The sequence below is a fragment of the Geotrypetes seraphini genome, chromosome 1 (genome assembly GCF_902459505.1).
Source record: "Geotrypetes seraphini chromosome 1, aGeoSer1.1, whole genome shotgun sequence".
NCBI lineage: Eukaryota > Metazoa > Chordata > Amphibia > Gymnophiona > Dermophiidae > Geotrypetes > Geotrypetes seraphini.
In genome coordinates, this window is record NC_047084.1 from 208954986 (window position 1) to 208967039 (window position 12054).

Sequence of the window (12054 nt, forward strand, 5' to 3'; positions counted from 1 at the left end):
AAACGCTTCAGCTATGTCGGGTGGTGTTGTAAGATAAGTGTGCGTCCCAGACTTCACTCGGGGTATGTATCGGCCATCCTGCCAGTGTTTAGTTAGTGTGGCTAGCAATCTGCCGGTTCTATTACCATAGCGGTAAAACCTATATTTTCTGTAGAATAAAGAACGCTTGATTCGTTCGTGTAATAGTGCATTCAAGGCTACTTGCGCTGAGTTCATATCTTCACTGAGCTGACGCGACGGGTTGTGAAGAAATTTGGCTTTCAATTGTGTATATCGCTTTTCCAGTCTAATAATACCCTGGGCAATTCTCTTGCGGCGTGCTGATACATATGATATTATCACCCCTCTAAGTACTGCCTTAGCCGTGTCCCAAAATAGATCCGGGGTATGTACATGTTGCCCATTAGTTGCTAAAAATTCTTCCCAGTTAGTTTGTAAATATTTTTTGAAAGATGGGTCATCGGCCAGATAGGAGGGAAATCTCCACCGGAAGTTTCCCTTGGGGGGAGCAGTCCAGGATATATCCAACCAAATAGGACAATGATCGGACAAGGCTAATGGCCCTATCGTCGCCTCTGTTATTCGCGAGAACATAGATTCTGTTATGAGGATATAATCTAATCTGGAAAAAGTTCCATGTGCTCGTGATTGGTGTGTGTAGTCTCGTTCAAACGGGTGCAGTAACCGCCAGGGATCCACCATACCCAGGGACTTGCACAAAAAGGGCAGTCCCCTAGTGTCGGTTGCAGTTGGAGACCCAGACACTCTGGATCGATCAAGGGAAGCATCTAGAACTTGATTGAAATCCCCCACCACTAGAAGAGGAATTGAAGTGTCCTTAAGGCCTAAAGTAATCAATGAATTAAAATATGTGGTCGAGTAGCTGTTTGGCCCATAAGTTATTAATAATCGAAAAGCAGTGCCTTGCAGTGTTATATACAACAGCAATGACCTACCTAGCTCGTCTTTATGGCATGATGTGACTACACATTTCAAACCTTTTCGTATTAACAAGCAAACACCAGCTTTTTTGCCTGTAGAGGATGCATGAAAAACAGATCCTACCCATCCCCGCTTCAATTTCTCATGCTCCTCAGCAGTCAATTTAGTCTCCTGCAAACAGGCCAAATCCGCCTTGTGGCGTTTCAGCTGTTGCAGGATTTTGGTCCTCTTTACAGGAGATGTTATACCGGCTACATTCCAGGAAATTATTCGAAGTGTGTTATCCCCTATGTGTACCCCCTAGAAATTGCATAGTGACAGTGAATCTCCAAATCCACGTCTGGGCGCCCAGCCTCCCCCAGACGGTCAGCACATGAACCCAATCCATTGGCATTAGCAGCAGTCGTAAACATAGCATATACATCTTTAATCTGACCTGTGAAATACATAAAACTGATTCCTGTTCTGTCCCCCAAGGCTGTTCCCACCCCCCCCCCTCAAGCCCAACCCCTCCCCCCACCTCCCCAACTATCTCAACTAGCATATCCCGGAGGTATATGCAAGAGGTTCGAGGAGACACCCACGGTGCCCCAATCCTTTAAACTTTTGACATACAGTCTCAAACTAGAAAGCCATAACATAACAACAGATTCAATTGTAAAATCCTGAAAGTACATCCTAGCCAAACCCCATACAATTACGTGATATGATCTTCAAGGAGGGTCCCCTTGGGAGTCCAGCTGGGTGTTGATGAAGTCAGCTGCCTCTGAAGCCTCTGTAAATGAATGCCATGTGTGTGCATGCTGAATTTTCAAGGTTGCCGGATACAGAAACAGAAAACGCTGTTTAAGGTCCTCCAGGCGTTTACAAAGTGGATAAAAGCCTTTTCTTTTTTCAGTTAAAGCCGTCGAGTAATCTTGGCTAATGCGGATAGTTGATCCTCGCATCTTTAAGACATCTTTTTTAATCCTGTAGTGGTGTAAAACTGCAGCTTTGTGCCTGTAATTCAGAAATTTTACTATTACCACTCTCGGTCTGTCTTCCTGTGTTGGCCTCCTACCCAACCGGTGAGCCCGCTCCAGGCATAGAGTGCCAGTTTCCACTGCCTCCGGGAATTCCAATTCCAGCCAGCTTTCCAATTCCGCAGGTAGATTAGCATCAGGGATCAGTTCTGGGATCCCCAGAAACCGCAAGTTGCTGCGTCTGGACCTATTTTCCAGGTCATCAATTTTTTCAGCCTGTCTGTGCACAGTTTCTTGTAAGGAGGCCAAGTCTATTTCATGTGAGGTGATAGTATCTTCAGATGCAGACACCCGATGCTCCAGTTCCGTCGTGCGGGCCGTGGTATCAGTTAGTAGTTGTTCCATTCGGGTCATTTTAGCCGTTAGAGCCTCCAACTGTGGCCCCAGTGCCTGGGTCACCGCCGTCTTGATGTCGGTGAGGGCGGCATCAGTGAACTCTGCAACCGCCGTCCCCGATGCGGCCGCCATCTTGGACACGACCGGAGCAGTTTTTTGCTTACCCGCCCTGACCGGCTTCGATCGCGGCGATTCTTGAGACCGGGTCAGGTAGTGGTCCATCAAAGCCTGATGCTGAGCGTCTGCGGGGGATCCGGCCAGGATGAATTTCAGCGCGGTTTGGTTCGCGTGTGCGGATTGAGGCCCGGAGCCGATGTGAGAGACGTCTCACCGGCTCATAGCGTCACGTGTCACCTGGTGTCACCTCGCAGTTTCCCGCCCCTGATTTTCAACGGATGCCCTCTTGTTGTCGTGGGACCCTTGAAAAAGAAGATATCTTCCTCCGCCTCGATGCGGCCCGTAAGATACTTGAACGTCTCGATCATGTCTCCCCTCTCTCTGCGCTCCTCGAGCGAGTATAGCTGCAATTTGTCAAGCCGTTCTTCATATGGAAGATCCTTGAGTCCCGAGACCATCCGGGTGGCCATTCTCTGCACCGACTCCAGTCTCAGCACATCCTTGCGATAATGTGGCCTCCAAAATTGCACACAGTATTCCAGGTGGGGCCTCACCATGGATCTATATAATGGCATAATGACTTCCTCCTTACGGCTGACGAAACCCCTTCGTATGCAACCCATTATTTGTCTTGCCTTGGATGAAGCCTGCTCCACTTGATTGGCAGACTTCATGTCCTCACTGACGATTACCCCCAAGTCTCGTTCTGCTACCAGCCATAGCGTTAACAGCTCAGACGCTCATAGGAATTCTATGAGTGTCGGAGTTGTTACCGTGGCAGCTGGCGCTAAAAACAAAGGAGTGGGTAAATTACATTTCTACTTTATACAGAAATGAACACAACTGTAGTTAGCAATATCTTGTAAATATTGGCATTTGTAATCGGTACCAGTGATTGTAAAACCAATTTTTTTCCTGACTCTGTCAGTAATTACATTTATGTTTTCTTTTGCTAATTTTTCAGCCTGCTTTGCTTCTCGGACTTGTTTTCTCTCCTCCCTGGTTGCCTGCTGCTCTCGGAAGCCTTTTTGCTTTTGTAATGCTAATGTAATCCACAGAGGTTGCGCGGACTCCACTTTTTCCATCAGCCGTGAACCATCTAAAGAGTGCCTGCTTTGGAGAACTGGTTTTTCTAAAAGAGAAAAAGAAAGATATCAATTTCAGGTGAATACAGTAAAATGACTTTTTTGGGAGGTGAGGTGTGAAAAGGTGAGGGCGGATGAAGAGGCTTCTTATTCAAAAAGTATATATAGTTCTAGTAGTCATATTTGTCTAGGAGAATACTCGATTCTAAAAACTTTCTATAGGGTTTACGGTCAGAATACCTAGCCTTTCGTGATCTAATTCTGAGGAGCGTGAATGTAAGATGTACTTAGATAGATTAATTTTTACATTTATAAGATAATTGTCAAGATCTTTTCCAAAACCCTCAGTAGCCCTGTATACTCCTTTTTCAGGACCATACCAATGTAATGCTAAAAGAAAGTACATACTTGCTGGATGGTTGTATGGTTTCTGCTAAACCCCGTATAAACGAGAGGCCCTTTGGGTGTGTTTTAGATTTCTGTTTGAATTTCTGTGTGAATTCTGATTGTTTGTTTAAGGTTCATCCTTTGGGCCTAGTTTGTGTCTACTGTGAAGCTTCACTTGGGTTTTCTGTTAGTGTCTTGTGGGAAATGCATGTGAAATTCAGAGGTTTTGCTGCTCTGGCTGGCTGCTGAAGGAAGGAATGAACAAACCAGGATCTTAAACCACAAGCTAAAGGAGCAGAAAGAGAAGCACTAACCAAGATTTTAACTGCAGGATAAAGTATTGTGAGGAGTCTGTGTGGACAAGGGTCCCAGAGAGTACAGACTGTGAAGTTCAATCAGAAAAAAAGCCACTGACCCAAAGAACTGACATGTAGAGAGCTCTAAGTTTCTGCTCTAGGTAGATGGCTGTAACGCCTAATGGGTTTACTAAAATATTTACTTTGACTCATTAATACCCCCATAGGTTCCAGAAGAAAGGGAGAGCTTCCCTGACCAGGGAGGTAACAGTAGGAAGATACTTAAGGTGACCATACGTCCCGTTTTGAATGGGACCATCCCGTTTTCAGATCCCCCTGTCCCGTTGTTCCCACACACAGCTTCGGGACGCTGAAATGTCCCATTTTCAGTGACAGCGTCCCGAAGCTGTGCGTGGGGACAACAACACAGGCGATCACTTCCTGTCCCTCCCTGCCGTGCAAAAAAAAAAGCCTCCCTCCTTCCTTTCCCCCGGTCCGCCACCACTGCTGTCTTACCTCCCTGCTACTGCTGCTATTGCTAATCGCCAACAAGAAGTCTTCTTTCCGACGTCAATTCTGACGTCGGAGAGGACATTCTAGGCCAGCCAATCGCTGCCTGGCTGGCCCGGAACGTCCTCTCCGACGTCAGAATTGACATCGGAAAGAAGACTTCTTGTTGGCGATTAGCAACAGCAGCAGTAGCAGGGAGGTAAGACAGCAGTGGTGGCGAACCGGGGGAAAGGAAGGAGGGAGGCTTTTTTTTGCACAGCAGGGAGGGGAGGGAAAGAGGTAGGCTGGCTTTGGCACGACAGGGAGGTAGAGACAGGCAGGCAGGCAGGCAAGCTGGCTTTGGGGGTGGGGGTGGAACAAAGTCTGGAAGGCAGTGAGGGGGACATGGGAAGGAGGCAGTGGGGTCACTAAGGACATAGGAAGGAGGCACTGGGGGCACTAAGGACATAGGAAGGGGCACTAAGGACATGGGAAGGAGGCACTGGGGGCACTAAGGACATAGGAAAGGGCACTAAGGACATAGGAAGGAGGCACTGGGGGCACTAAGGACATAAGAAGAAAGGAAGGAGAGAATAGAAAGGGACAATTGTTGGGCCTGAGTGCAGAAAAAAAGAAATGAAAGAAAGGATACACAGTCAGAAGGAAACGCAACCAGAGACTCATGAAATCACCAGACAGCAAAGATAGGAAAAATGATTTTATTTTCAATTTAGTGATCAAAATGTGTCAGTTTTGAAAATTTATATCTGCTGTCTATATTTTGCACTATATTTGTCTACTTTTCTATAGTCACTGAAGTGACATTGCTTATTTTAAAGTCATCTGCCTTGATATCTTTGAAACCCCCCCAAATATAAATGATAATTAACATTTTCTCTGCATATAGTGTGCTTTGTACATAAGAACATAAGAAATGCCTCTGCCGGGTCAGACACGAGGTCCATCGTGCCCAGCAGTCCGCTCACGCGGTGGCCCAACAGGTCCAGGACCTGTGCAGTAATCCTCTATCTATAACCCTCTATCCCCTTTTCCAGTAGGAAATTGTCCAATCCCTTCTTAAACCCCAGTACCGTACTCTGCCCTATAACATCCTCTGGAAGCGCATTCCAGGTGTCCACCACACGTTGGGTAAAAAAGAACTTCCTAGTATTTGTTTTGAATCTGTCCCCTATCAACTTTTCTGAGTGCCCTCTTGTTCTTTTATTTTTTGAAAGTTTGAAGAATCTGTCCCTCTCAACTCTCTCTATGCCCTTCATGATCTTATAAGTCTCTATCATATCCCCTCTAAGTCTCCTCTTCTCCAGGGAAAAGAGACCCAGCTTCTCCAATCTTTCAGCGTATGACAGGTTTTCCATACCTTTTATCAGACGTGTCGCTCTCCTCTGAACCCTCTCGACTAACGCCATATCCTTCTTTAGGTACGGCGACCAATATTGGACGCAGTACTCCAAATGCGGGCGCACCATTGCCCGATAACGGCAGGATAACTTCTTTCGTTCTGGCTGTAATACCCTTTTTGATTATACCAAGCATTCTATTTGCTCTCTTAGCGGCCGCTGCACACTGTGTCATCGGCTTCATTGTCATGTCCACCATTACCCCCAAGTCCCTTTCCTGGGTACTCTTATTCAATAACATCCCTCCCATTGAATAGTCGTATCTCGAGTTTCTGCTCCCCACATGTAATACCTTACATTTCTCAACGTTGAACTTCATCTGCCATCTCGTCGCCCATTCTTCTAGTTTATTCAATTCTCTCTGCAATTCTTCGCAGTCCTCTTTAGTCCGAGCTCCATTAAATAGTTTGGTGTTGTCCGCAAATTTTATTATCTCACACTTCGTCCCTGTTTCTAGATCATTTATAAAGATATTAAATAGCATTGGCCCGAGCACTGAGCCCTGCGTGACACCACTCGTGACCCTCCTCCAGTCGGAGTAGTGACCCTTCACTCCTACCTTTTATTTTCTACCCTCCAACCAGTTTCTGATCCATCTATGTACGTCTCCTTCCACCCCATGGTTCTTCAGTTTCCGGAGTAGACGTTCATGGGGCATCTTGTCAAAGGCTTTTTGGAAATCTAGATATATGATGTCTATGGGGTCTCCTTTGTCCATCCGTCTGTTAATCCCTTCGAAGAAGTGCAATAAGTTTGTTAGGCACGATCTTCCCTTGCAGAAACCATGTTCATCAATGTTTTCTTTTATCAGTGCTTCCACCATTTTCCCCGGAATCGAAGTCAGGCTCACCGGCCTGTAGTTTCCCGGGTCCCCTCTTGATCCCTTTTTAAAGATGGGCGTAACGTTGGCTATCTTCCAATCCTCTGGGATCACGCCTGTTTTTAGAGATAAGTCGCAAATTTGTTGCAGTAGTTCCGCTATCTCCTCCTTTAATTCCTTCAGAACCCTTGGATGTATCCCGTCCGGACCCAGGGATTTGTCAGTTTTTAGTCTTTCTATCTGCCTGCGGACGTCCTCAAGGCTCACTTCCATGGATGTTAATTTTTCTGCTTGACTTCCGTTGAAGAATTGCTCAGGTTCTGGTATGTTGGACATGCTTTCGTTTGTAAATACAGACAAGAAGAACATGTTAAGCCTTTCTGCCACTACCTTCTCCTCCTTCACCACTCCCTTCCTGTCTCCGTCGTCCAGCGGTCCCACCTCCTCTCTAGCCGGCTGCTTACCTTTAACATATCTAAAGAATGGTTTGAAATTTCTAGCTTCCCTGGCTAGCCTCTCCTCATACTCTCTTTTGGCTTTCCGAACCGCACGGTGACATTCTTATTGCCTATCACTTCCTTAACTATTTTGGTTATCCACGCTGGATCTTTTGTTAGTTTTTTTTTGCACCTCTTCCTGATTGCTTCGTAGTTTCCTTTCCTAAAGTTAAAAGTTGTCGCTATGGTTCTCTTTCCTTTCGGTATTTCTACCTCAACCTTGAACTTGATCATGTTATGATCACTGTTTCCCAACGGTCCCACTACCTCTACTTCCTTTGCAGGTCCCCTTAACCCATTTAGGATTAGATCCAGAGTGGCATTTCCTCTTGTCGGTTCTCTAACAAGCTGCTCCATGAAGCAATCTTGTGTAGTTTCCAGGAATTCGGTCTCCCTAGCGCATTTCGAGCTTCCAAGACCCCAGTCTATCCCGGGGTAGTTGAAGTCTCCCATAATAACAGTGTTGCCGCTTTTGCATTCTCGTTTCATTTCGGTTTCCATTTCCTCATCGATAGTTTTTAAAAAAATTTTATGGTTACCATTATGAATTAATAAGTTATTATGTGTACATGAAAAATGAATGGAAGAAATTGAGGGTGGGATTGGGGGGGCGTGGCTAGGGCAGGATTGGCGGCGGGACTGACAATTAATAGATGTCCCCTTTTGATGGAAAAAAGAAATGGTCATGTTAAGGATACTCCTTTTGGAGGAAATTAGACTGGTATGAAACCTTAGCCCTGTTTGAATTCTTTGGCTTTGTCTCCAATACCTTGGCCACTGTATCAGGTTCTGTGAGGAGAAAGACTGACTAGTCTAGCCATAGTATCAGGAGGAGTAAAGAACAGGTATGTGACAGGTTTGGTGAGGCATTTGCTGTGAGGTATAAGCTGGAATGGGGAACCAGCATACCACTACTTCTAAGAAGAAGAGAGGACTTGAGCAGCTGGAGAAACTGAAGGGCATCAGAAGAACACTGGTCCTGAGAAAACAGCAGAGGACCATGAAAGATAGCCAAATAGTGAAGATCAACAACAGCAGCATGGAATATATTTTTCACTGAACGAGTACAGTAGTTAAGCTCTGGAACTTGTCAGAGGATGCGGAAACAGCTGTTAGCATAGTTGGGTTTAAAAAAGATTTGGACGGACATAGGGGAAGCCACTGCTTGCTCTGGGATTGGTAGCATGGAATGTTGCTTCTATTTGGGTTTCTGTCAGGTACTTGTGACCTGGATTGGTCACAAGTACCTGGCAGGATACTGGGCTAGATGGACCATTGGTCTATCTCAGTGTGGCTATTCTTGTGTTCTTATGTTTAAGCCAGCTCTGGAGGTTTATAGGGGGCCAAGATAAAAAAAGGAGGCACTTAGGATTTGGGGAGTCCTGAAAGAACAGAACTAAATGGTACCCTCTCCGATACGACGGAGGTGATCTGCGGAGTGCCGCAGGGCTCGGTCTTGGGCCCGATCCTATTTTACATCTTCGTAAGAGACTTGGCTGAGGGGCTTCGAGGTAAAATTACATTATTTGCCGATGACGCCAAACTATGCAACATGGTAGGCAACCGCACAACAGATGAAAGCACAGTGCCCGACAAAAGCTCAATGCCTGACAGTATGACGCAGGACCTACTCCTGTGGAGCATTGGTCAAAGACTTGGCAACTAAGTTTCAATGCCAAAAAATGCAAGGTCATGCACCTTGGCGGCAAAAATCCATGCAGGACTTACACCCTAAATGGTGAGATCCTAGCAAGGACTGCAGCAGAACGTGACTTGGGGGTGATCATTAGCGAAGACATGAAGACTGCCAATCAAGTGGAGAAAGCTTCTTCCAGGGCTAGACAAATCATGGGCTGTATCCGTAGAAGTTTCGTCAGCCCGAGGTCATAATGCCGTTGTACAGATCCATGGTGAGACCCCATCTGGAATACTGTGTACAATTCTGGAGGCCGCATTATCAAAAAGATGTGCAGAGAGTTGAGTCGGTTCAGTGAATGGCCACCAGGATGGCCTCAGGACTCAAGGATCTCCCATATGAGGAACGACTGGGTAAGCTGCAGCTGTACTCACTCGAGGAACGCAGAGAGAGGGGAGACATGATCGAGATGTTCAAATATGTCACAGGCCGTATCGAAGTGGAAGAGGATCTCTTTTTCCTTAAAGGACCCACGGCAACAAGAGGGCATCCGTTGAAAATCAGGTGTGGGAAATTTCATGGCGACACCAGAAAATATTTCTTCACCAAAAGTGTGGTTGATCGCTGGAATAATCTTCCACAACAGGTAATTGAGGCAAGCAGCGTGCCAGATTTTAAGAAAAGATGGGATTGGCATGTGGGATCTCTTCATGGAGATAGTTAGGGGGTGGGCCATTAATGTGGGCAGACTAGATGGGCCGTGGCCCTTTTCTGCCGTCATGTTCTATGTTTCTATATTTCTAAGTGACTGTAAGCATTTGCTATTATATTTTGCTTTTTGCCTAATCTGATGTTATTTCTATGAATGTTGTCCTTATTGCTTAAAGACCATCTTTGAGTAAACATTTTGGTTCAGAGCCTCATTTCTCAACTGGACTGAGTTCAGTGCCATTTGAGAATGAAAAGTGTGGACTGTTTTGTCAACACTCCCCCAGTGATACTGATTGTAACCAAGACCCACCAGCCAACATTTCTATATTCTAAGCAAAGCAACCCTCCCAGGACTGATTTGGGCAAGATGGGGTTATAAAGGGGGATCATAGACCCAGATGAAGGAAATGCAAGATGTGTGACTATTCCATGTTTACCTCATGCTAGAGAATGACATGGGGACAAATTTTCCCCGTCCCCACAGGAACTCATTTTCACGTCCTGTCCTCGCGAGTTCTTTACCTGTCCCTGCCCCATTCCTGCAAGCTCCATCCTCATCTGCAAAAGCCTCAAACACTTTAAATCTTAAGTGTTCGAAGCTTGTGTGGTTAAGGCAGAGCTTGCAGGAATGGGGCAGGGACAGTGACAAAACTCACGGGAAATTGAGTTCCTGTGGGATGGGGCTAAATTTGTCCCCATGTCATTCTCTACCTCATGCTGCACCTCAGAACAGAAAGAATACCTCAAAGCAATATGGCGCAGTAAAGGGAGGGCGAGGACAGTGGTCTGCCCCATACATCATCTTCCTCGGGGTGTCTGCAACCCTCCTCCCCTCTGCCCCCTTCCCACTCCTTCCTCTGCTGTGTGCACACCCCTTCTTTCCCCATGCCTGCCGCGCATGTGCCCATTCTTCCCCATACCTTTTTAACTTCGGCCCAGGAGCCATATTGGCTTTGGCGCTCTCTGATATCACGTCTAAGACCCACGCCTGGGAAGTGACATCACTGGGAGCACTGAAGCTGATGGTGGGCAGTAAGTTGATGGCTGCTGGGCCAAAGCTAAAAAGGTAAGGGGAAAGGGTGCGTATGTGGCAGAGGGGTAGGGAAGAGGGCGGGGAGGGGGGCACCACCTCCCCGAGCGCCGCTCATTCTCTCTACGCCACTTATACTAAGGGTCCAATTCTACTGTATAAATTGTGCCTAAAATGTAAGCACTGAGTAGTGTGGTGCTTAGGTACGATTCTATAAAAGTTAGGTACACTTTATAGAATCACACCTAGGGCACCTAAAGTGGACTTAGGCTTCAATAGGCATCCTAACCGTAAGTGCACCATATTTGTGCCAGGGTTTTCTTGGCTTAAATGAGTGCACCTAAGTCCAAAACAGGTGCCTACATGTAAAACACACCCACGATTCCCCCTCTAACCATGCCTACTTTCTGGTAGGTGCCTTGGACTAGGCGCCTACCTCCAAGTGGTAGATGCCTACTAAGTTTCTAATTTCAGAGGGAATCCCATTGAGCAGGATGCAGCTGCTTGTAAGAAGCACTGTTCACCAACTTCTGCCAAATGAAGGGGATCACAGTTGGGAACAGAGCTGGCCCAACCATTGCGTGATTGCCTAGGTTAGTAGCATCTAAGGGGGCAGCAAAAAGGAAGCTGCAGTCATAGAAACATGACAGCAGATAAAGGCCAAATGGCCATCCAGTCTACCCATCTGCAGCATCCAGTATCTCCTCCTTTCCCTTAGAGATCTTCCGTGCCTGTCCCACGCTTTCTTGAATTCACAGTCTTGGTCTCCACCACCTCTACCGGGAGACTATTCCATGCATCTACCATCCTTTCTGTAAAAAAGTATTTTCTTAGATTATTCCTGAGCCTATCAGCTCTTAACTTCAGCTTATGCCCTCTCACTCTCGAGTTTCCTTTCAACTGAAAGAGACTCACCTCATGCGCATTTATGCCACATAAATATTTAAATGACTTTATCATATCTCCCCCTCGCCTGCCACTGACCATTTTAGTAGCCTTCCTCTGGGCCTATTACGTCCTGTTTTTATATATTTTTTTGAAGGTACGGCTTCCAAAATTGTATACAATATTCTAAATGAGGTCTCACCAGAGTCTTATACAGGGGAGTCAATACCTCCTCTTTTTCTACTGGCCATTCCTCTTCCTATGCACCCAAGCATCCTTCTAGCATCCGCTGTTGCCTTTCCAACCTGTTTGGCCACATTACACACTATCATATCCAAGTCCTGCTCCTCTTTCATGCACAAAAGTCAAAGCAGAAGTCCTGA

At 46.3% G+C, this 12054-nt stretch overlaps 1 protein-coding gene across 9 annotated transcripts in view; it reads right to left on the minus strand.

Annotated features, from left to right (window-relative positions):
* The window catches only part of CRACD (capping protein inhibiting regulator of actin dynamics), a 287080-nt gene that overhangs the window by 39314 nt on the left and 235712 nt on the right, over positions 1-12054 (minus strand). For all 9 annotated transcript variants that reach the window (XR_004539459.1, XM_033944683.1, XM_033944615.1 and 6 more), the window contains one exon: positions 3353-3549. Coding sequence is in view for 8 of the 9 variants with exons in the window: in XM_033944683.1 (XP_033800574.1) it covers positions 3353-3549 (197 nt within the window). In the remaining variant the exon portion in view is untranslated. The remainder of the gene's footprint in view (positions 1-3352; positions 3550-12054) is intronic.